Raw genomic sequence first — 25,679 nt, 5'->3', positions numbered from 1 at the left:
ACCGCTAGGTGCTACCCAGATTCCTGAGCACAGGGATTTTAGAAGCAAGCTTTGTGCACCCTAGTCAGTATTTTGATCTGTTATGCCCTGCATTTAAGAAAGTGAATGCTTTCTCTTTTAATTTGACAAAAATCCAAGATATTATGCTTGGACCTAACATATAGTTTTATATGAGAAAGGATGAATTTCTATCAAGCGTGTTTCCAGGGACCCTCTCTCACTCTTTCAGTGTGTTTCATTGCACATTAGGTGAGAGATCATTGGATTTGAGGTATTTTAAAATTTTTTTTCAGTAAGACCTTATTTTTTGGAGCAGTTTAGGGTCGGAGCAAAATTGAGTGTCAGGTATAAAGAGTCCCCATTTTTACTTCCACCTCTGCACAGCCTCCCTCATGATCAGCATCCCCCACCGCAGTGAACATTTGTTACAACTGATGAACCTACAATGATATGTCATAATCACCCAAAGTCCCTAGTTGATGTGAGCGTTCTCTCTCAGTGGAGTGCATTCTGTGGGTTTGGACCAATGTATAAGGGCATGTATTCACCATTGTAGGATAATACAGAATATGTTCACTGCCCTAAAAATCCTCTGTGTGCTGCCAGTTCATCCCTCTCTGCATCCCCTAGCCCCGGCAACCACTGATCCTTTTACTTTTTCCATAGTTTTGTCCTTTCCAGAACTTCATAGATATGGAATCATACTGTATGTAGCCTTTTCAGTTTGGCTTCTTTCACTTAGGTTTTTGAGGTTTCTTCTTGGGTTTTCATGATTTGGTAGCTCATTTCTTTCTATTTATTTGTTTTATTAAAGTATCATTGATTTACAATGTTGTGCCAATTTCTGCTGTACAACAAAGTGACCCAGCCGTACATGCATTCTTTTTCTCATATTATCTTCCATCCAGCATGTTCTATCCCAAGAGACTGGACACAGTCCCCTGTGCTGTACAGGAGGACCTCATTGCTTACCCATCCCAAATGTAAGAGTTTGCATCTACTAGCCCCAAACTCCCCATCCATCCCACTCCCTCCCCCAACCCCCTTGGCAGCGACAAGTCTGTCCTCTGTGTCTGTAGTCTGTTTCTGATTTGTAGATGGATTCATTTATGCCTTATTTTAGTTCATTTCCTTTTAAAGCTGAGTAATAGTTGATTGTCTGGATGGACCATGTATTCCAAGTTTTGGCAATGTGAACAAAGCTGCTATGAACATCTGTGTGCAGGTTTGGTAAGGCACCTCTTACAAACAGAGAAAGAGGTCCAGACCCATTGGCAGAAACCCTATTCTGGTGAAAAGGGAGAGCAGGCTCTACTCTATAACAAGAGCCATCAATATGCACATCAATAAAGAGACATCAATAAAGCACAGATTCAGGAACCAGACTGTCTGGGCTCAGATTCCAGCTCTGTCATTTGCTCCCTTTTTTTAACCTTGGACAAGATAAATGACTTCAATTTCTTCTTCTGAAAAATGAGGATACCGATAGTACCTTCCTTACCTTGTTTTTTGGTTTTTGTTATTTCCTTTTTTGGCTGCCCCATGGTATATGGAGTTCCCGGGCCAGGGACCAGATCTGAGCCATAGTCGTGACCTTTGCCACAGCTATGACAACACTGGATCCTTAACCCACTATGCTGGGCCAGGGATCGAACCTGCATCCCACCGCTCTAGAAATGCCACCGATCCTGTTGTGCCACAGCAGGAACCCCTCACATTGTTGTTGTAAGCGTGACATTAATTAATGGATATAGAGCACAGAGTAAATGCTCTATAAGTTTACTGTTATTATTTTGTTGTTGCTGCCACTACTCTTTGTTATCTCTCTGGTTCTACATATGAGAATTGTGCCCGAGTTATCAGCTCTGGAAAATGTCACACCCAAACCGATGTATTCTTCCACTGAATAACCAGAAATATATTGAGCCTACTCTGTGCCTGACACAGGGTCGCTGTGGTCAAGACGCTGTAGGTGGCAGGCTTGTGGGCTGGAGGGACAAGTAAATGGGTAGTTACAAGGGAGCAGGTAGACAAAATGTAGAGACAGGAGCTCTGTTGTGGCTCAGCAGGTTAAGAACTCAACTAGTGTCCATGAGGATGTGAGTTTAATCCCTGGCCTTTCTCAGAGGGTTTAGGATCCAGCATTGCTGTGAACTGTGGTGTAGATCACAGATGTGGCTTGGATCTGGGGTTACTGTGGCTGTGGTGTAGGCCAGTAGCTGCAGCTCTGATTTGACCCCTAGCCTGGGAACTTCCATATGCTGCCTATGCAGCCTTAAAGGGCGGGGGGGGGGGGGGGCGAAAACAAAAAACCCAAACAAACTGAAAAAACGAAATGTAGGAGCAAAGGAACACATTGTAAGGATGGAGATACTTTAGAACCTCCTCAGAGAGTACCTAAGACCAGCCTAGAGAAATCAAGGAAGGCTTCCTGCTGGAGGTGATATCTGAGCTCAGTCTCAATCACTGAGAGGCAGAGGAAGAGGAGGAAAGGGAATATGTACCACTTACACTCTAATGATTACTCCCATTAAACAGATGAGAAAACTGAGTCCCAAGGAAATGAAATAATTTGGCCAAGACCACATAGCCAGTAAAAGGCAAAGCTGGGATTTTTAACCGAGTGCAAAGAGAGTACAGTGAACCTGAGCCACTGAGCAAAACTTCACCAGGCTGCAGATGGCAGCAAGGGGTGAGAGAGGAGACCGAAGGCTGGAAAAGTGGGCAGGAGACCTGTATGTGATGGTATTGGTTTGCCAGGGCCGCCACAACAAAACACTATAGACTGTGTGCCCTACACAATAGGAACTTTAGAGTTCCCATTGTGGCTCAGTGGAAATGAATCTGACTAGCATCCATGAGGATGCAGGTTTGATCCCTGGCCTCACTCAGTGGTTTAAGGATCCGGCATTGCCATGAGCTGTGGTGTAGGTCGCAGATGCGGCTCAGATCCCACGTTGCTGTGGCTGTGTGTAGGTTGCAGCTACAGGTCCATTCGACCCATAGCCTGGGAATCTCCATATGCCATGTGTGCGGCCCCAAAAAATGATTTAAAAAAAAAATCAGGAACTTATTCTCACAGCTCTTGAGGCTGGAAGTTCAAGGTCAACGTGTGCACACATTGGTTTCTTCTGAGACCTCTCTCCTTGGCCTTCAGAGGGCTGCCTTTCTGCTGTGTCCTCACACGATCTGTCCCCCGTGAGCATGCGCCCTGATGTCTGTCTGTGTCACACCTCCTCTTCTTGTAAGAACACCAGTCAGGCTATGATTAGGACCCACCCTAGTCGCCTCATTTTAACCCCATCACCTCTTTAAAGGTCCCCAGTACAGTCACATCCTGAGGTGCTGGAGCTTAGGGCCTTGGCACCTCAATCTTAAGGGATATAACTTAGTCCATAACAGATGGTGTAGGGAGTTTGAAGATTTTAAGCAAGGGAAGGGTAGGGCCAGGTATGTGCCTGTTCTTATCACCTGCAGAAATGATTCTGATGCTCACACGCCCCTTGTCCCCCTGTGACAAAGCAGACTCCCACCTCACCAATTAAGTCCCTTACCCACCCCATCCCGGCCAGACACAACCCAAAGCCCAGGCCTGCGGGGCTTCTGAGTTATAAACAGAAGAGGGAGGGGTTCCCTTGTGGCACAGCAGGTTAAGGATCTGGCATTGTAACTTAGCAGCCTGGGTCGCTGCAGTGGCATGGGTTCGATCCCTGCCCTGGGAAGTTTCACATGCAGCAGGCACTGCCAGAAAAAAATAAATAAACAGAAGAGGGGGCATCCCCCTGTGTCTTTCACAACTTCCTGGAGTCAGAGTGAGGGTGTAGGGAGGTGTCTGCATAGGGCTGGGCACATGGCATAGCTACTGCTACTACAGGTGCCCTGAGCTGTCAAAATGCACTTACCCATGGGGACCAAGACAGTGTAAAGGGGGAAGAGAGAGACAGCCCTGGGAGGGCTGTGGGCTCACGGGTCTTTAAAGTCAGAAGCGAGGGTTGACTCAACTGTGGCTGGACCACCTGTCCACCCTTGCCTACTGCTGTGCCCTGCTGAACCGCTGGCACTAGCTATAGTCCACACAGATCACTACAAAAGGCTCTTCCATCCTGACCCCATAGGCCACTAGCATCACGTCTTCTAGGAAGCCTGCCCCTTCTCTTTAACTACAAGTCCCCTCCCTCCTGTAGCTCTTTATTCTGGCATATTTTCAAAATTGCTTTGGGTAGAGTTATTCTCTACTCAATAGGTCCAAGAGGGCAGACATTGTTTATTAAATAGTTTCCTTATTCAGTCAACAAACATGTCCAGTGCCCTAGGCATCATGCACTGGGATACATCAGTAACTAAGACAGACAGGTTCCAACCACTTTAAAACTTTCCAGTGAGCAGGAAATAAAACAGCTTGCACTGTACAGGTATGAGCATAAATAAAGCAAAATTAAATAATGAAAAAAAAGTAGTGAAGGATGAGTAGATACTTAGAAAATAATTTGTGGAAGGAAAAAAGGAAGGAAGGGGGAGTTCCTATCGTGGCGCAGTGGTTAACGAATCCAACTAGGAACCATGAGGTTGCAGGCTCGATCCCTGCCCTCGCTCAGCGGGTTAAGGATCCAGCATTGCCATGAGCTGTGGTGTAGGTTGCAGACACGGCTTAGATCCTGCATTGCTGTGGCTGTGGCATAGGCCTGAGGCTACAGCTCCAATTGGACCCCTAGCCTGGGAACCTCCATATGCTACAGGAGCAGCCCTAGAAAAGGCAAAAAAAAAAAAAAAAAAAAAAAAGGAGGGAAGGGGCTCCAGAAAGGAAAAGGAAAGGAGTTGCTGACTCTGGTTTTCCTAAGTCCTAGTGGACACGTTCACCCCAGGACATGGGAGTGGGGTGTGGGGGCAGTTCCCCTGCAAGCTGAGTGACAGGGACGCCTCTCAATGGATTCTCGGGATCACCCTGGACCAGCTCCACTGTGGGACCCCAGGACTTGGACTCCACCTTCTGAGCGGGTGCCTTCCTGGAAGATGGAGGGTGGGTTCCTGCCTGGCCCTATGGACTCAGGCCCAGGAGCCCTGGGGAGTGTTGATCAAGCCAGGAGCAGTTCAGAGAAGAGCAATTACATAGGTTCCTAATGGAGGCATTGGCCCATTAGGGAAGAGGAGAAACCAAGCAGGGAGGGGTGGCTAGGTGGGACTCCCCCTGTTTCCAGGAAGAAGGCAGGCAGCAGGTTAACCCTTTCCTGACCTTGCTCTCAGGGTTGCCACTGCCTCTGGCTCCATCAGCACCTCAGACATTCAGAGTTCAGAACCCTAAAACACAGACTGGGATTCAAATGCTCACTGATACTAATGTGACCTCAGGCAGCTGATGTTACCCCCTTTAGTCCCTCGCCTGCAAAGGGGGTGAAATAAAAGTACCCTCCTTATAGGTACCTAGGATATTTAGGCTCCACCTAGGTCACCAACAAGCTGTATGACCTGGAGCAAACTGATTGTCCCTCTCAGAGCCTCAGTTTCCTCCTCTCTAAATTTCAGGAGCTCCCGTTGTGGCTCAGCAGGTTAAGAACTGGACATAGTGTCCATGAGGATGCAAGTTCAATCCCTGGCCTTGCTCAGTGGGTTAACGATCCAGCATTGCCACAAGCTGCAGCAGAAGTCGCAGATGCATCTCGGGTCCAATGTGGCTGTGGTGTAGGCCTGCAGCTGCAGCTCTGATTCGACCTCTAGCCTGGGAACCTCAATATGCTGCAGGTGCATCCCTAAAAAGAATAAATTGAGGTAAAATATAGATGGTCCATATCCAGCAGGGTTTGGGGAGAATTAAATAACATGTGTCAAGTTTCCTACTCAAGGCCTGGCTCATTGTAATACAAAATGCACCGCAGAATCAGAACACATAGGCAAGACCTATTTTTAAACAGTGTTATAGTTAAATTTTTTTTTTTTGTCTTTTTGCCCTTTCCATGGCCGCTTCTGTGGCATATGGAGGTTCCCAGGCTAGGGGTCCAATTGGAGCTGTAGCCTCAGGCCTATGCCACAGCCACAGCAATGCAGGATCCAAGCCGCGTCTGCAACCTACACCACAGCTCACAGCAACGCCGGATCCTCAAGCCACTGAGCAAGGCCAGGGATCAAACCCTCAACCTCATGGTTCCTAGTCGGATTCAGTAACCACTGTGCCACGACGGGAACTCCTATAGTTACATTTTTAAATAATATGTCCAGTGTGGTTCTCTCCAGTTGCACTTGGGGGCAAAGGATTTATAAATGTAAAGCAGTGTGTCCAGTTGTTAATCAGAGTTGGGGGAAGGGAGGAATTACAATAAATACATTGGTTTTCCTATGTTTCCAGACTGTTTGGACACTGCTAGTGTATTTATTTATTTATTATTATTATTGTATTTTTAGGGCCACACCTGCAGCATATGGAGGTTCCCAGGCTAGGGGTCCAATTGGAGCTGTAGCCACCAGCCTTCACCACAGCCACGACTCCAGATCCCAGCTGCATCTGCAACCTACACAACAGCTCACAGCAATGCCAGATCTGTATTTATTGTATTTTTATTGGATGAATAATCAGATACCTGTAGGATGTTCATTTCCTTCCATCCTTTCATTTGCCTGAGTCAAGATCTCTACCTGTGGGACCCTCTCTACTGTCCCCTCCCACCATACATGCAAATCCCCAGAACTGGCAAAGGATCCTCTCCCATCAGATCATAGCTCTGCCACCTATGGACACAGTGACCTGGCACAAGTTTCTCACCTCCTCTGAGCCTCAGATCCCTCAGCTGTAAAATGGGGCCAATAAATACCTCAAGAGCCCATTGAGAAGGTTTAATGAGCTGGTACAGGGGAAACCCTGCTGCGTGCCAGGAGCCTGGCTAGCACCAGCTGGGAGCCAACACACCTCCTATCCCTGCTGCCACTATTGTGAAGAATGTTGCTCTAATGGGACCTCCCTCTGTCTTCACAGTGAGCCCATCTTCCGCCAGCTCTGTGCCCTCCACTGGCTCCTGGAGGCCCTGACTATCGACCACACCCACCACACCATGAAGCCTGTGATCACCTGCTGGAATCCAAAGTAGGTCTCAGCCCTTCTACCTGCCGTGTTACTAGCAACAGACTGGGCAGTGAGGGAGGAAGCTCCTACAAGTTTTCCCCTTCCTACTGAGTGTTTTTTGGTGGGTACTTTGCTTTAGGAGTTCTACTGTGTGGGATCCAGACAGGGGTGAGCTGGGGCCACGTCACACAGGTCACGAGGCTGTGAGAGCCCATGTGTGCATCCCCTCCCAGCATCTCTTCACCTGCAGTGATGTCACAGGGAAGGCTTGAAATCAGTCAGCCATGGTGGAAGTATTTATACCATAGGAATTGGCCAGCTAGACCACCAGAGACAGCTAGATCTCTCTCCAGCTGTCTTTTTGGACCATGTCTTCCCAAGGCTATTCTTCATTTGCTCTTCTCCCTTTTCCTCCTCTCCCTCTCCCTTTTACCCCTTCCATTCTCCGTGTTTTGGTTTTCCCCTTTCTTTCAAGGTTTTGTTGTGTGTCTTTTTTAAAAATATATATATATTGGATTAAAAAAGTAATAATAATATATATTGGTGACTGTTTCTCCACTTGGACCCAGGGGACTAATACTGTGCTCAGATCCCAGGAACAGCTGAGTTTACTCAGGCAGAAGCTCGAGAACCTGTTGCTAGGCCAAGAAGAGTATTCGATGTGTCCCCACCAGAGGGAAGAGTTCATCAAAAGCTCTGAGGTCACTGTTGCAGGAACTGCTTTGCACATAGAAGGCAGAACAAGGACCAGGCAGGCATGCAGAGGCAGTGTTTCTTTAAGGAGAGTCATGCTGTCTTCAAGAATGGGATAAAAGAAAAAAAAAACACCAACTTTTTTTCTGTTAAAATCCAAGACTGAGTTGAATAAAGTAGTTCCCCTTCCCCCACCCCCTCTCCAAAACATTGCCTTGGCTCCCAGGTGAATTCAATCTTCTCTCAGTTCCAAAATCTTGCATCTTAATTAACCCCTTCCACACCTCCAGGGCATTTCATTTACTACGCTGTCTCCCCAAACCCTTCCTCCCCCCATCCCACCCCACTTTGATTCATCTCTAGCACCAGAGCCAGGATAAGCTAACCTCACATGCACCAGAAACATAAGCTATGCATCTGTTGATAGACCAGTGACTCCAATTGATTCTGTGTTTTTGGTTAGAATGAATTTTAAACTGCAGTTTCCCTTGCAGTGGTTTATAACCTTTATTTTTGCAAGCAGCAGAAATCCTTCTTTAATAATAGAAATGCCAGTAATGCAAAAAAAAAAAAAAAAAAAAAAAAAAAGGAGCTTCTGCATGAAGCAGGAGGTCAGGAAGACCTGGGAGAACAGCTCCCTTCTACCCCCCACCACCTCCACGGCACCCCTGTTAACTCCCCAGGTATCTTTGTGGCCGACAGAATTTGTCTGACAACCACAGACTTAAAACATTTCCCACACATTATTGTTCTTCAAAACAAAACTGCTCAAGTAAGAAATGAATACTGTTTATTCCTATTAAAAATTTGCAAAAAATTCAGACACATATAAAGTATGAAACCTGTATCTACACCTCTATCCCAAATCCATTCCCCTCCCTAGAAGGAATCCTTTTAGAGGTCTTGGTGTGTCCTTCCTCCTTCCAGACCATTCTCATGTCTTAGATAGATAGATATAAATACAGATACATAAATACAGATAGACCCCCCTTTTCTATAGAAATGGGGTTATACTCTTCATATTGTACTGTATATGACTTTCTCTTTTTTAGTGTCTTATGGACATATTTCCATAATGGTTGTAGGGGAGCAAAATTTGCCATCCCAGAATATCTCTTAGGCACGTGGATTACTTGGAGCTAAAAACAATAAAGTCCTGAAAGATTCAGGAAGAAACTTTGACCCTCCCCATAACTGCCTAAAAGAATGTAGACAGAGGGCCTGTTCCCGGAATAGAGCTGTCACCAGAAATATCTACAAAGAATATGAGCTAAATGTTGGGGGTGGGAGGAGCTCAGCAGAGCCTAGAAATCAGAGTCCACTCTGTGTTCCAGTGTCTCTCTCTGACCCAGTTTGGTAAACCTTTGTTTTACCAAACATGTGCTTTTCCATCTCATATGAATTGCCTTCCTCCCCTTTGAAGTCCTACAACATCCTCTTTTGTCTGTAGCTGAGACCAAAAAAAAAGTGAGAGCTTTGGCCATTTGGGCGAGTTACGCAGTTTTCCTGGGTCTCTGCCATGAATACCTGTTATTAAACTTTTGTTTGAATTTCTCCTATTAATCTAGCACTTCTCAGACCCGCCAGAAAAAACCTAGAAGGGTAGGGGAAAATTTCTTCCTCCCTGATATGGTACATACAGATTTGCTACATTATTTTGACAGTTTCCATATTCTTTGAGTACCTGAGTATCCTATGATCTGGACAGACCGTAATTTAGATAACCATTTCTCTACTGATGAGCACTAAGGTTGTTACCCAGTTGTTGCCCTTTCAACTAGTACTGCATGGAACAGCCTTGCACATACATTTTGTGCCCAGTTGAAAATATTTCTCTCAGCTGGATTCTGAGAAATAGAATTTATGGGTCAATGAAACATCTAATTTTTTTTTTAACAGTTGATACCTAGGTACTAAGAAAAAGGCCCCTGAACCAGTGGATCTCTAAAGCATTCCATCTCCCTGAGTGAGCTTCAGCAGCACTATCTCACCTGTGACATATGGGCACCCATATTCTCCCAAACTAAGGAAAGAACACAATACAGAATTTTGATTGAGAAGACAAAAAGGACCACCTTTATTTTATTGATTGGTTTTAGAAATGTGCCCATCATGTGACCTAAAATTGTTTTCCGATGTTAAAAAAAGGAGGGAGGGGACAGTGGTCACACTGAGAGTAGTGGAGGTTCTACTCTGACTTCTTAGGGCAGAATCCCATCAGGGATCCGAGGCTGTTCAGTTCTGTAAGAGAAAAACCTGAACCAGAACCTCCGCAAGACCTCAAGGAAAAATACGGTCCAGAAATGATTCCCACAGTAAGTCAGAGTACTTGCTAGGTTTTGTTTTTTCTGGTGAACCCTTTGTTCCTGATGGTGATTTTAGTTTGGGGTCAGTGGTATGCTGCTAAATGTTGAATAACCAATTCTCCAGTGGGGTAGGGGAACATGATCTGTAGCTATGCCAATTTCCCTGATGTAAATACTCCCACTGTGGCTGATTGCAGCCTTACCAACATGATGTCATTAACTTGGAGTTGGAAAGAAATGCATAAATGTAGTTCTTATGATCCAGGATGAGCCAGCAATTGTTTGGGATAAGGACGGGGGAGTATTAGGTTACCTAGAAAGTGCTAGGATTTTTTTTTTTTTTCAGTTAGAAAGAAAAGAGAAAACTGTCTTCTCTTTAATACTTAATCCCTATTTATGATGTTTCACACTTGTGCCATAATGTGAACTTATCTTCAAACACATTTTTTAATGCCCAGAGGGAGTACAAGGATTAAGGTCAAGGACTTTGACATCAGAAGGACCTGGATGAGTACAGATACTGCCATTTAATAGCTGTGTGACCTTGGGCAAAGTCACTAAACCTCTCTGGGTCTCTGTTTCCTCATCTGTCAAATGGGTTCCTGCCTCAGAAAAGTTACTGTAAAGATAAAGCAAGATAAAATACATAGAACATTTAGCCTAATGTCTGAGAATACAGTGAGTACTCACTACATGATATCTATTCAAGATCAGAAATCCTTATTTTAGGAGTTCCCATTGTGGCTTGGTGGGTTAAGAACCTGACATAGTGTCTGTGAGGATGCAGGTTAGATTCCCAGCCTCACTCATTGGGTTAAGGATCCAGCATTGCCATAAGCTGCAGTGTAGGTAGCAGATGCGGCTCAGATCTGCTGTGGCGTTGCTGTGAGCCGTAGTGTAAGTCACAGATGTGGCTCAGATCCCACGTTGCTATGGCTGTGGTATAGGCCAGCAGCTGCAGCTCCAGTCCGGCCCTTAACCCAGGAACTTCCATTTGCCACAAGTGCAGCTATAAAAAGTAAAAACGGAAAAGAAATTCCTATTTTAAAGAGCAGTTAGTTCTGTGATTGTCAATGCCCCTGAGACTTATGGCTAGGGAAGAAATAAACCTCTGAGCAGAATTTTACCAACAGGTGAGCTCCATGTTCAGTGGGTAAATGGACAAACATACAAAGAGACAGGGGGAAAAAAACTACACAAGGTCAACCTGGAATCTGGTTACAAAGATAACAACCCCCAGAGGAAAATACCAAATCTTCAGTTTTCCTGACTGTGCTTTTTGAGTTTCCAACATCAAGCAGTAAGCATCTTCTGTTTGGGGTTTTTTGTTTGTTTGTTTTTTGTCTTTTTTATTTTAGGGCTGCTCCTGTTCCTGCAGCATATGAATGTTCCTAGGCTAGGGATTGAATTGAAGCCACTGGCCTACACCACAGTTCACAGCAATGCCGGATCCTTAACCCACTGAGCAAGGCAGGAATCGAACCTGCATCCATGTGGATGCTAGTCAAATTCGTTTCCACTGAGCCATGATGGGAACTCCAGCATTGACTGTTATTAAAGTATGCAAAGCAAATCCCGAGTCCTGACACCCCCCATAATGAAAACACTCATCCTTCAAGACTTGTAGATCCCAGAGATTTTATTGCTCTTAGGCAGAATGGCAGCAGTAGATCCAATCCTGAGTTCCTTATGGATTTCATAGCAAGAAAGTGGGGTGATTCAGTCCTTTAAAGTGGGCTTTCTATGGGCAGCAGAACTTCACTAATTGGCAGCTGGCATGCTGCAAACATAAAATGATCTTTGTTCATTGCAGAAAGATCCCACATTTGGATGGATTGTGGATGGTTGGGTAAATGGACAGATGACAGATTTTAGGATGACATTCTGAGTTGCATCTGAGTCTCTGCTTTATTTAGGAAAAAAATGAAAGAAAGACCTTCCCAATTTCATCATGTGGCAATTGAAACACATTATCATTTCTCAGCATCCTCATTAATTCTGCTGCTTGCAGGAGAGTTTATTTCAATTGACAAGATGATCAGGTCCACAACAGAGCAGAAACTGAGCCTTCAATAATGAATGTGCTAATTATCCTTCTCTAGGAGATGTGAGCCTCTGTTTAGGCAAAGTAAGACTTGTTTGATATATCAAGGCCCACAGATTTTTATTCAAACCTTTGGGACCAGCTGCGTTTCAGATTCTGATATTTTTTTCTTCTCTGGCCTTTTAGAAGGGAAATATGGAGCATATACCATATAGAACACCACATACCTGGAGGGGACTGGGGCTGCACCCTTTCATCCAACGTATTTCTTTTTTCCTTTTTCTTCTCTTTTTCCTTTTTATGGCTTCACGTACAGCATGTGGAAGTTGCTGGGCTAGGGGTCAAATTGGAGCTGCAACTTCTGGCCTTCACAGCCACAGCAATGCCAGATCTGAGCCACATCTGTGACCTAGACCACAGCTCATGGCAAAGCCAGATAGATCCTTAACCCACTGAGCAAGGCCAGGGATCAAACCCACATCCTCAAAGACACAGTGTCAGGTCTTTAACCCATTGAGCCACAATGGGAACTTGCAAGGTATTTCTGCAGAAGAAAATGCATGAGTATTCACACTAAGTGGATACTCAAAGTAGATAAAGCCTCCTATCAGTAGCCTCCCATGAGTTCAGCTCACACTTTGCTGCCAAATAAGTTATTAAAATTTTTTTTTGTGGGCGTTCCCGTCGTGGCTCAATGGTTAATGAATCCAACTAGGAAACCATGAGGTTGCAGGTTCGATTCCTGGCCTTGCTCAGTGGGTTAAGGATACGGCGTTCCCGTGAGCTATGGTGCAGTTTGCAGACGCGGCTCGGATCCTGCGTTGCTGTGGCTCTGGTGTAAGCCAGTGGCTACAGCTCCAATTAGACCCCTAGCCTGGGAACTTGTATAAGCCACAGGAGCAACCCCTAGAAAAGGCAAAAAGACAAAAAAAAAAAAATTGTCTTTAAGACCCCTTGGATTTTGGAATTGGATAATCGAACTTCTGTTGGTATTGTTCTTATCAGAGACTCACTTTCCAGGGACTGACTAGAAACAAGGGGACCTTTACAAAGAAGCAGACAAGACCCGTTGTAAGCAAGCCCTTCAAGCCTTAGTGTCACTTCTTCCCAATCCCATTTACCCCCACCCAGTGGGAAAGAACAGGGCAGACCCCAGGCCAAAGAGGGGAGTGAAGAGTTAGTTACCCATTTATCTTGCAAGTGGGGGGAAGAGGAGGTGTTCCAAAATCCTTGAGTCTCCATAGGTGAGTAATCTCATATTCTCCCCCAGAGCTCCTTCAGGTATATGATCAGGGCTGTCCCGGAGAGACACCACTGGCCCCCCTCTTAATCAGACAGTCTAGGTGGTTATATCCTGACTTTCATTAAGAGAGTCCAGACACTCAAGGGCTGGGTCTCCCAGGCACAAAGAACCCTTTAGACAAATACAGATGGCTTTCTATATGAAAACATTTCAAACATGACACAGGCACCTAAATCCAACTATTGTGTTAAAAGGAAAATAGTTGGCATTTGAGTGCTATCTGTGTCAAGCACTGTTTTGGATATACGACCTCATGTAAGTTTCCTTCTTCTTCTTCTTCTTTTTTTTTTTTTTTAATCTTTTTAGGGCCACATCAACGGCATATGGCTAGGGGTCCACTCAGGGCTGTATCTACCAGCCTACACCACAGTCACAGCAGTGTAGGACACAAGCCCCATCTGCAACTTACACTGCAGCTCACAGCAAAGCTGGATCCTTAACCCACTGAGCAAGGCTAGGGATCGAACCCTCATCCCCATGGATGCTAGTCGGGTTTGTTACCATGGAGCTACAAAGGAACTCTGATCCTCCTTCTGACTTACAAATGAGGAAACTGGGGCAAAGAGAATTTAAGTTACATGCTCCAAGTCAGCTAGAAAAAGTCAGGATTGAAACCCAGGTAGTCCAGATGCAAAGCATGTGCACTTAACCACTAAATGATTGTTTCCTCTGTTTCTAGCCAAAGCCCAAAGTCTTCAATTAATGTGGGGAAAAAAAAATCTAAATTAAAAAGAATAATAACTCATTTCAAAGTAATGTTTGCCAGGATCCAAAAAGGAACCCCAATTTACTAAGATCATATGATATGTAAATATATAACTTCCTCTTTTTTTTAATGCCATTCTATACTTCTGACTTTTGCAACTCAATTTTTGTTACTTAATATATATCGAAACCTCTTTTAATGACTGGAGTTTATCAGCATAATTAACCAATTCTCTCATGATTGTTGAGTATTTGCCAGATTGTTGCTGTCATGAAAAAAAGTGCAGCGTGGTATGGAGCAACACATAATAGCAATTATTATACTAAAACAACTAAGTTGTTTTCCTCTTGTCATGCGTTCCCCCTACCCCAACCCTAGAAAGTCTCATTTTCCTGAAACCTACTTTTTTCCAGCACTGCTGGGGATACGTGCATGAAAAAAAAAACAGACAACATCTCTGCTCTCTGGAGGGGAGAGAGGCAGCAGATAATAAGCATGTAATAGTCAAGATAGTTTGAGATAGCATTAAGTTCCAGGAAGAAATTGACAGGGCAATGTGATAGTGACAGGGTAGGGGGGCGACTTTTAAGTTGGGTCATTAGGGAAAGAGTCACCCAGAAGGTGACATTTGAGTGAAGTCTCTGATTTTTCCTGCACTGACCTAACAGTGTGGTTCTTCCACTCCTGGACTCGAGTGGGCATCTCTACAGGAGCGGGGGAACCGAGCAGGATGATCAGAGCACCTGTCACTCAGGAAGCAGGATGGGCAGCCTGGCCTGGGAGCTCCCTGGGAGCTTTGATCTCAGTCCCCTTCCTGCTGCAAAATCAGCAGTACCTCTATTCCCCGTCTCAGTCCTGTGAACGCATCCTAAACCAGCCAGCAGACTTTCACCCTGAGGTGGAAGCAAATGCAGATTCAGAACAGGAGAGTGAAGTATTTGAGAAAACTACTCTGATTGCCGCAGTGGGTAGATGTCTTCAAGTGGCGGCCAGGAACAAAATGTGCTTGGCGGGTACTGTTAAGAGATGCAAGAGGGCTCGGTGACGTCTTCCCTTGACCTCCAGCAAATAGGATCCCCCAGAAAGCTTCAGCATGGAGAAATGGTGGTCTGAAAATCATAGCCTCTTCTCCCCCATGGACCTGCCCTAGTGCCTCCTTCCCCACCATCCACCCTCCTCCAAGCCAGATTAAGATCTCTGCCAAAAAATGCTTGTGTGGTTAATAGTTTAACTGAATTCAGTCCTCTATACAAGGCACCCTGCCAAGCTCTCAGCAAGCCCCGTTTTATCACATCATCACTGTAATCATCCTCGGACTTAGCTAGTATCTCCCATTTTACAGATGAGGACACTGAGGCTCAGAGAGGCTAAATATTATACAGACTCACACATCTAGGAAGCAGCAGGGCAGGCAGAGGACTCAAACAGCGGGTCCACTGGATTCGTAAACCCACTGTTTTCTACCGAGATACACCCCTCTTCCTGGTTCTGATGTTCAGAGAGAATCACCCAGTCAGGAGATCAGAGACGGATTAGGTAAGCTAAATTAAGCTGCCGTGATAATGGACAACTCCCAAATCTCAGCAGCATCACACAACACAAGTTCATTTCTTAATCAGCCTTTCCATGTCGTCATCACGGCGCTCTTCTCACCATAGTCGCTCAAGGACCCAGGCTGATAGGTGCCCCATCTCACCAGGGCTTCTCCTGCCAATGCAGCAGAAAAGGGAATCTGACTCAGCACTGGCCCTTAAGGCAGCCACCCAGCATGCCCACGTCACTTTTGCTCATGTATTTTTTTTTTTTTTTTTTGGCTTTTTGCCTTTTCCAGGGCCACTCCCACGGCATATGGAGGTTCCCAGGCCAGGGATCTAATCGGAGCGGCAGCCACCAGCCTATGCCAGAGCCACAGCAACGCAGGATCCAAGCCGAGTCTTCGAACTTCACCACGGCTCACAACAACACCGGGTCCCCAACCCACTGAGCAAGGCCAGGGATTGAACCTGCAATCCCATGGTTCCCAGTCAGATTTGTTAACCACTGCGCCACAATGGGAACTCCTCGCTCATGTATTTTTGAACTAAGTAAGTCACAGTGCTACACCCGATAAGGAGCAGGGAAGACCCGGACTCTTTGGTGGTGAGCGGCACTGACTGTCCCTTCAGGCGTGGGAAGAACACCAGCTTACTTGCCCTCCTCGGACAAGGTGTGTGTAGTCAGCCCACCATGGATGACAATGCTCAGGTTATTTCCTTTCCTCTCCCTACTGATCTTCCTTTTTGGCTTATTTGCTATTGGAAATGAAACATCAGAGAGACTGATTCTGTCTAACGAGGCCCTTCCTTTATCAGTGGCTTTGCAAGAGCGATGCTCGGGGCTTTGTAAGATCTCTGGGAGGCTTGCTGCGTTTTTAGCTCGTTTAACCTGCTGCCTGAAGTTGCAGTGGATTTCGGGTCGTCTTGGAAGCCTGCATGAACGTAAAAACCTCCATCTTCTCCAGATTGGGTCTGAATGTTTAAGATTTTGAAAGCTTGGCCAGGACCAGATTTAATTTTAAAGGGGGAAAGGGGGGTTGCTTTTGAACTTCAAGAAGAAGGCTGGAGGCACAGCAGGGGCTGCGTTAGTAAAGGGAAAAAGCTAGAAAAAGCCCTGTGGTCTTGAAAGAAAGCAGTTCTAAAGCGGAAACGCCAAAGCTTCCAGTTTGTGAGCCTTAAATCAGACTTCAAAAGCACCACTAGTTTAAATATTGTTTATAGGACTGAAGTATTGCTGCTGCTTCCTCTGGCTAGATTTTAAATATTCCCTAATTTGATTACTCAGAGGAGAGGCAGGCAGAACCAACGTTAAATGAGCTCCTCTGTTAATTATCGAGAGGGCTTTTTATTGTGTAATCAAACATAAAGTCTTACAAAACCTTCCCCAGCCCCTTTTGCCTTGTATGCATTTCTCATGTCCTGGCTGTGAGCTGGTAGATGCCCAGCAAAGCTCTGCCAACAACACACACACACACACCCCATCCCTATCTGGTCCAGTAGAAGACTTTGATCCTGCTACCCAGACTCCCCTGCTATAGGAAGTCAGTCTTAAGTAGGGTTTATCTTGATCCCCTTTGCCTCTTCTCTGAGTATCGCCCCTGCTCCCCTACCAGCACTTGGCAGCCCCTGGTAAGTCTAAACTCCTGTTGGTGCCTCCCCCCATCAAACTGGCCTGTCCCTCTCCCTCAAGTCCCTTCTCTATGCTGGGTGACAGCCAGCCAAATGATTTAAAGGATCCCAGACCCCAAAAATCCTTTCTGCATAACAAAAAAAAAAGGAGATAAAGAAAGCTTGATGAATGAATGGATGGAGAGATCAATAGATCAATCATTCAATCGATACATAGGTAGAGGTAATTGAGAGAGTACACGCTGACTCTTCCAGCTCACTTCTTAACAGAGCCCCACTACCCCATCACCACAAGTCCAAACTCCAAAAAAAACTGAAAACTCGGTTTTCCCAGAACTCATTTGGCAGCAAAATCTGACACAAGCCAAACTGGTTTGCTGGCAGAACTTGACTTGAAGCTATTTATAGTCTCTATCCCACCTACTTTAAATATTCATAGATAATTCATGGCAGAAGTATTAAGGTGTTTGATTACAAGATGCTGTCCAGCCCCCATAGGAAGGGTTATGTTAACACATGGTATACGCATAGCATATTTCCATTCCAAAATGCCAAAATTCTGAATTTGGCCGCACATCTGGTCTCACAGGTTTTAAATAAAGTGTTAGAGATGTGTCCCCATCAAAGGCTGTTGGGGTCTCAGTCCCAGAAAATTCCCATTCCATGAGGGAAGATACAGGTTTTGTGGGACCTGAAGTTTATTTAACTGGAGAGAAAGGCACTTTACAGGAGTAAAGGATCCGGTATTGTCACGGCTGTGGCGCAGGTTCGATCTCTGGCCCGGAAACTTCGGCATGCAGAGGGCACAGCCAAAAAAGAGAGAGGAAGGAAGGGAAGGAGGGTGAGAGGAAATACAAAGTTGTAATACAAAATTAGGTACCAGGCCCAGGGGGGACCCATGCAGGTGAGGGTCATTGCATTACAACATTCATTGTAAGTTTGCATCTGGGTAAGTGACTTAACCACAACACCCCCCCCTCCCCCGCCAGCCCCGGTCCATTTTGTTTTCTTATCCTAAAAATGGGATGAAGTCCTGCTGTGTAGCACTGGGAACTATGTCACTAATGATGGAGCATGATAATGTGAGAAAAAAGAATGTATACATGTGTGTGTAACTGGGTCACCATGCTGTACAGTAGAATATTGACAGAACACTGTAAACCAGCTATAACGGAAAAAATTTTTAAAAATGGGTTGATAAATGATTACATCACAAGGTTTTGTTGAGATGATTCCGTGAGAATGTATGGAAGTGTCTTGCATGTAGAATTGTGTAGAACCTTCACTCAGTAAACTCCAAACCAGTGATTTTCATTGTGTGGCCCACCCTACAAGCTCCCCCAAACACACCCAGTAATTCTCTCCAAGTGTTATTCAGAAGCTCCCTTATGATGGGACCCTTAGGCACCCGAACAGGCAGAGATTGAGAAATGAACACGCTTTTCCTTTCACCCCCAGGAGGAATGGCAGACCTGCCCTGGAATCTACAAGAGGACCCAATTCCAAGATGCAAATAGATGCAGAATGTGTACACATACCCCCCACCTCCTTTAGCCCCCTCCCCAGTCGGCAGTGGTCTCTCCTAACCTCAGTTGCCACTCGGGAGACCAGCTATGGAGAACTGTCCCCCCCACCCCCACTGCTTCCTGAGCACAGGAGGGGGAGAAATCACAGCACAGAACAGCCATCATCCATCATCTGTTCATTGCCTTTCTTAAAAGCACTTGTAATAAACTGAGGCTCTAGAAAACTCATTAAGCTGTTTCTCACTCAGGGACCCTGGTGGAAGCAAGAACACAATCAAAAAAATCAATAAGGACAAGTCCATGGGACAGAGGTGGGAGCACTTCGTCACAGCACCAAAGGTAACCATCAGCATGTGTCTCTGCTGCCTGGCGACCAGCCCCAGCCTGGGTTGGAGGCGTTTTTTGCCAGGCTTCTCTGTGATGGGATTTTTTTCTTCTTTTTCCTGGTTGGTTCTCTGAGTGAAGGGATGTCAGAACCTCATGCTGTTGGATGGTTCTTGTAAATTTTAATTAAAACAGTTATCTGGGGATTATAGAAGAAATGACATTTGGCTGGACACAGCTTCACAGAGGGAAAAGGTTGCTGAGAGCTGCCTAATAAGATGTCACAGAAGGAAATGGACTCACCTCACTCTGTTTTTAATCAATAACAGTCATTTCTCTTTCTCTCTCTCTCTCTCTTTTTAAACTCAGACAATAAGAAGCAAGTGATTCCACAGACAGGGTTTTCTACAAACGAGAATGTGTGTTTATTATTAAGAGAAAAACCAAGAGGTCTGTTCTTTTCCTTCAAAACTATTCCTAACCCCCAAACTCCCAAACTCACCCACAGACAAGCACAGTAATGATAATAATGACAAGGGTAGAGAGCAAAAGGCAGTGGAGAGAACACACAACTCAATTTTCGCTGAACCTCTGCCCCTGCCCACAAAAGAGATTTGTTGCTGGTTACTGCCCAGGAAGCAATATGCAGTCTTACTTTGAAAAGTTTAAAATGCCAAGCATTATTGTGGTTATATAATTTTGAGAGGCCACTTTTTAACATCATTACGAGGGCCAGCCTCAGGTCCTCTTAATAACCCCACGGGGCACTATTCTTATTTTTAGCTAGCAGAGCAGAAAGTTAGGGCTCAGAGAGGTTAAGTGATTTTGCATGAGGTCACACAGTTGGGCAATGGCAGAGCCAAGAGTTATCCTGGGTGTGCCGATTAAAACCCTGTTTATTATACACCGGAGCTCTTAAAAAGCATGTTCTCCCTGGTGTTATTGCCATCGCCTATCTTGAAGTTCCATGTCTTCTTGTTCTTTCATCAGGGCACTCCTAAATCTGAGCAGTAGAGCCTTTGTTTTTATCGCAGAAAGTTACCATGGAGATACCGGGTGCATCTGTCTCCTGAGATGCACAGAACAGCAGCAGGAGCCACAGACCTTTTCTTTGTTTTTTTTTTTTTTTTTTTTAAGTCCTTTAGGAATATTCATAGCTAAAATCAGAGGAGGGGAGAGTGAATCACTACACTTGAACTCTCACTGCATCAGATCCTGCCCTGTCTTGGGGCAAGTCTGTGGATCAAACTCTGGGCAGCAGTGTGATCCATGGGCGGAGGGGGGCACTGAATTAAGAGTCAGGGGACCCAATTTAGCCTCCATGACTCCATTCACTGCATGGCATTGGAGAAGTCCTTTCCTCTCCCCTGACCTCAGTTTCTCCACCTTTAAAGGAGGACTAAAAGAGAGGCTCCAGCCAACTCCCTCAGCAGGTGACAGTTTTCTGTATGTGTAGAGCTTGTCAGTGCCAAGGCAGTGATAGTGAGAGCCCAGCAAATTGCCCAAATGAAAAAAATCAGACTGGGTAATACAGTAGGGAGTAGTGAGGTCTGTGGCAGATAGGAATTCTCCTTCACAGCTAAAGGAAGGACTCTCTGCTTAGCTCTACTCATTTCACCATGTTTTTCATTTTCGAGAGAAACCAGTATCTTCAGTTGTTATAGAAAGGTGTCCCCAATTTTTAAAATTCTGGGCAGCTAAACATATCTCCCCATGGGCCACTGGTTTGAAATGCCTGTTTCTAAAGCAAATAGAAGGAATCATTCAGGGAAATCTTTTTCTTTGTTGCCGAAAAGGCTCTCCCGAGGTGGAACATGGCAGCTGGTTAACACCTCTCCTGAGTGAAATACAAAAAATTGAGAAGTATTTGGGGATGTAAGTCAGTTCAGAGAGAGTCAGTTCAGTAAAAGGCAGGCAAGATGCTGGGACTATCTGTTGCATCTTCCCCCCACATTTTATTTTTCTGCCACTCTCAATTAATCAGAAGTACCAGCCCTTCACTTTGGATTTCCTGGCTGTGTCTGTTAATTGAATTTTAATTAAAGGCAATTTTAGGATCACAGGATGAAATCCTAACACAAGGAGGATGCACATAGAACTCTGGGTAGGGAGGGCTTTTCTGAGACTATGCCAGCCCATCCTCTCTGTTGTATAGATGAGGAGACAGGGGCATGGGAGAGTGACTTGCCCCAGGCCCTCCTGAAGTTCCCTAGCTCTGAGTGTAGTGCTCCTTGCAAGGCTCTGGACTGTCCTGGTGACACAGTTTGTCCAGCCTTCGAAAATGACATCGATGGAGAGTTCCCATTGTGGTGCAGGGAAATGAATCTGACTGGTATCCATGAGGATGCGGGTTTGATCCCTGGCCTCGCTTAGCGGGTTAAGGATCCAGCATTGCCATGAGCTGTGGTGTAGGTCACAGATGCAGCTTGGATCCCGTGTTGCCATGAATGTGGTGTAGGCCGGCAGCTACAGCTCTGATTTGACCCCTATCCTGGGAACTTCCATATGTAGCAGGTGTAGCCCTAGGGGAAAAAAAAAAAGACACATGTTAACAGTCTGGTCTCCAGAGTCAGGAATTCATGTCGGGCCAGGTGAGACAGGAAGAGGCAACATCTGCATGTATTATCCCTGAGCTCTGACATTATCTCTCCCCCAGAAGGCCGGGTGGAGAGAGGCTTTCTGTCAGCCTGGCAAGCTCCTGTCCAGTTGCAATGCCAGGACCAAAGGGGACACTGTATCGAGCTCCTAGTATCAACGAGGAGAACACGGCAACTTCTGGTGTTTGGTTTCTCTTTATCACAGGCATTTTGTAACTGACACTCTCCCTTGGAGATCTGGTTAAACCCAGTTCAAATTCTAGTTCCCCAGCCTATCACATTCTGAAGCATTCCATCATTTGTGCAGAATGTTATTGAAGATTTGTTGGGGTAGGTGGCGTTCACAGGAAGACATTACATCTTAAGCTCATGGAGCTCCCCCTCTCTCTTCCTCCTCCTTCTCCCACCCCCTCTGCCCTGTGCAACTGAGAAATCCATCCCCTCTTCTGAAGCAGAGAGGTTCCACCTAAACTCAGGGCCCCATGAGATAGCCCATCAAAAAATTATTCCCGGAGTTCCCATCGTGGTGCAGCAGAAACAAACCCAACTCGAACCATGAGGTTGAGGGTTCAATCACTGGTCTTGCTCGATGGGTTAATGATATGCTGTTGCTGTGAGCTGTGGTGTAGGTCGCAGACGTGGCTTGGATCTGGTGTGGTTATGGCTATGGCATAGGCCAGCGGCTACAGCTCCAATTAGACCCCTAGCCTGGGAACCTCCATGTGCCATGGGTGCTGCTCTCCAAAAAGACAAAAGACAAAAAAAAAAAAAAATTATTCCTGATAACATGCAGTGGACTCCCTGAGGTGAGTCCTGCTGAAAATAATTCTCTCCCCCTGTTAGATGTTTATTAAATGTTGTGTGGTCTTCAGTGCTGCCTCTTCTCCTTATCCTTTTCCCTGGGGTATCAGACACTATGAGTTTCATCCAAAGAAGACCTCAGACTGCCCTCCAAGGGCTTTTGTTTCAAATGTTCTCAAATGAAATAGTTTATACCAGTGGAGTGTAAACTATAGCCCACACCCACACTGGAGCAACTGGGAAAGTCAGGGCAAGTTAGGAAGCCTAACTAAGACTTGAATCATGAATTAAGTGAACACATAACCCCATGCAGTACATTCTGAAGTAACACCAGTCATGGAAGAGCATGTGCATGCATGTATATACACATGCATATACACACACCTGTAACCTGTCCAGTCTGACTCTTTCCTACCAAAAATCCACACTCCCCTCATAGAACTTTCCCTATCTATCCATTTTTACTCCCTAGGTCATCTAGGTCTTCCCACCCACCTCCAGCATAGCTCCAACCCCCCACCCCCTGCCAGGAGTGCCACCCCATTAGACAAATCTCCCTCCCTGTGCCTCACCTCCTGAATGTCAAGCCTAGAATTTTCTCCATCTTGAATTCTTCAGAAAACCCTAGTGAACACAAATCTTTATTCTTTGATCCCCAGGTGTCATTTGGTGAACAAGAGGTCGATACATAGAATTGAGGGTCAAAAATCAAGATGCAAATAAAAAAATTAGACCCATCCTCCCTCAGTTTAAAAATCAAACTCTGATGGTTATTACAAAAGAGCAGTCAAAAACTGTTCTGGTCCATGGCAATGTCACTGGAATACATGTTTGGCTTCCTGTGGTGACTACTTGGGCGGCCATGGCACTCATCAGATAGACTAAAGGCATCAAACTCGCTTCAAATAATACACATGTAAAAATTATCTCAATTCATAATTGAAGGTCACCCCAGATCCAGGGTATATCTCATGATGTTTGGAGAGAGCTAAAAGGAATTCACATTCAGAACCAGATTTTTGCTTTTTTTCTTCCCTACTTCCTTCCTCCCTCCCTTCTACCCCTTCCTTTCTCTCCTTCCTTCCATCCTCCTCTCCTTCCTTCTTTCTTTCTGAAATCCCTCTTTCTTCTCTCTTTCCTTCAGACCAAGAAATTCAAAATTCCCGTCACACGCATCACCAGCCGCAAACCAAGCCGGCGAGGCTCCACCCTCAGTCTGTCTCGGACAAGTGGAGGGTCATCCCCCCAGGGCAGCATGATCTCTGTGAACCCAGGCTCTGATGAGCCCCAGAGTGTGATCACCCAGGCGACAGGCAGCAAGGACATTGAGGACAATGAATCGTCTTCGACCAAGCCTGAGGAAGAGCCTCTCCATGTCAGTAAGTCCTATCTTAGGTCTGACCAGTCTTCCCCGACTCTGTCTTGAAGCCAGATATCAGGAGCCCCTCATGCACCACCTTCAGCCCCAGTCAACTAAAGCAGACACATGGGTCCCTTAGCCCTGTTCAATTTCCTTGGACCCCTTTGTTTTCCCCCTAGTGGAAATCAGAAATATACTTAGAACTTGGTATACTCTAAACCATTCCTACTGGGGAGACAGCCCGTGGTCATCAATTGCTCTTTTAAAGTATATTTTACTTAGCCCAATTTATATAAAATGTTATTTCAACAGATAATCATATAAAAATATTAAAGTATTTTATATTTTTCATACTACATTTTTGAAATTTGCTGTCTACTTTTTTAACAGCTCTATTGAGGTATAATTTGCTTAGCATAAAATTCACTTTTATGTTTCAAGTGTACAATTCAATGATTTTTTTGTAAGTTTATAGAGTTGTATAACCAACACCACCATCTGATTTTATTTTATTTTATTTTATTTTTTGATCTTTTTGCCATTTCTAGGGCTACTTCTGCGGCATATGGAGATTCCCAGGCTAAGGATCGAATCGGAGCTGTAGCCTCTGGCTTACACCAGAGCCATAGCAACGCGGGATCCAAGCCTCGTCTGCAACCCACACCACAGCTCACGGTAACGCCGGATCCCCGGCCCACTGAGCAAGGCCAGGGATCGAACCGGCAACCTCATGGTTCCTAGTCAGATTCGTTAACCACTGAGCCATGACAGGAACTCCAACCACCATCTAATTTTAGAACATTTCAGTCAACCCAAAAGAAAACCTCGTATCCACTGGCAGTCCCTCTCCTTTCCCACAACGCATCTACTTTCTGTCTCTGGATATTTATCTTTTCTAGATATTTTATATAGGGAACTTGTAGCACTCTATAACTTCTACTCTGAAATAAGCCTTTTTAGTGGTTCACCATTTGAGAAACATAGATTATTTAGAAAACTCTGTTGAAAACTAAGGGCCTCTCTTAGAAAAAACTTCAAGCACACACATGTACGCATTTTTCCATATTCTTTTAGAATGGGCCTATGGACTTCCACCAGATAGAACTGTGGCTGGATTCCATATGAGTCATGTAAAAAATTTACTTTCAGAATTTCCTAGCTTGCTTTTTTCCTTGAGATAGGAAAAGAAAGGATTAACACCAAAAGATGGAGAAAATAAGAGGAAGGAAAAGAAAGGGGCATGAAAGTGGTAGGCTTACTGCAAAAATGTTGACTCTGATGCATAGACCACCTTCTCTGCCATATCTCCATGTGCTTTGTCCCCTCAGTGGCCCCCAAGATGAGACCTGCCTGTTCAGCCGGTGTTCTTTCACACAATCTAGTATGCCTATCAGGCTGGACCAGGTGTAGTATATAGATTCAAGGAGGTTGAACAAAAGATCAAGGTAGACCAGAAAACCTGATGGGAGGTGTTGCTCATCAAAGCCAGAAATGGGCAAAATTGCAAAAGTCTGGTAAGTGGTCAGGACTCAGAGCAATAATGGCCAATGAGGAAATTATACACCATTCCTTTGCCAACAGGACACCAAAAAAAGGCTTCAAGCCCTGAAAAGTTGTTTGTTGAACAGAAGTAATATCACAGATGGAAAGGAACTAAGATAAACCATCAGGAGTCGTGTGACTCTTATGGATTTCTTGAACCTTCTTTCATTCAAAGAATTTTTGAGCAGCTACTGTGTGCCTAGAACTGAGAATGACAGTACGTGCCCTCCCTAAGCTTACATTTTAGAAGGAAAAAGCAGACATA

At 45.2% G+C, this 25,679-nt stretch overlaps 1 protein-coding gene across 9 annotated transcripts in view; it reads left to right on the top strand.

Moving 5' to 3' along the window:
• Positions 1-25,679, top strand: part of CCDC60 (coiled-coil domain containing 60) — a 186,822-nt gene that overhangs the window by 139,728 nt on the left and 21,415 nt on the right. For 7 of the 9 annotated variants that reach the window (XM_084996388.1, XM_084996389.1, XM_021073556.2 and 4 more), the window contains 3 exons: positions 6,962-7,069; positions 19,039-19,129; positions 23,657-23,891. In XM_084996388.1, the coding sequence (XP_084852514.1) occupies positions 6,962-7,069; positions 19,039-19,129; positions 23,657-23,891 (434 nt within the window). The remainder of the gene's footprint in view (positions 1-6,961; positions 7,070-19,038; positions 19,130-23,656; positions 23,892-25,679) is intronic. The other 2 variants (XR_014827400.1, XR_014827399.1) reach the window with 1 other exon arrangement.

The sequence above is a fragment of the Sus scrofa genome, chromosome 14 (assembly GCF_054392235.1).
Source record: "Sus scrofa isolate SSC_HxYL_T2T_F1_AM1 chromosome 14, Sscrofa_HxYL_maternal_Yorkshire_Landrace_v2.0, whole genome shotgun sequence".
In the NCBI taxonomy this organism is placed as follows: domain Eukaryota; kingdom Metazoa; phylum Chordata; class Mammalia; order Artiodactyla; family Suidae; genus Sus; species Sus scrofa.
This window is presented reverse-complemented; position numbering and strand designations above follow the sequence as displayed.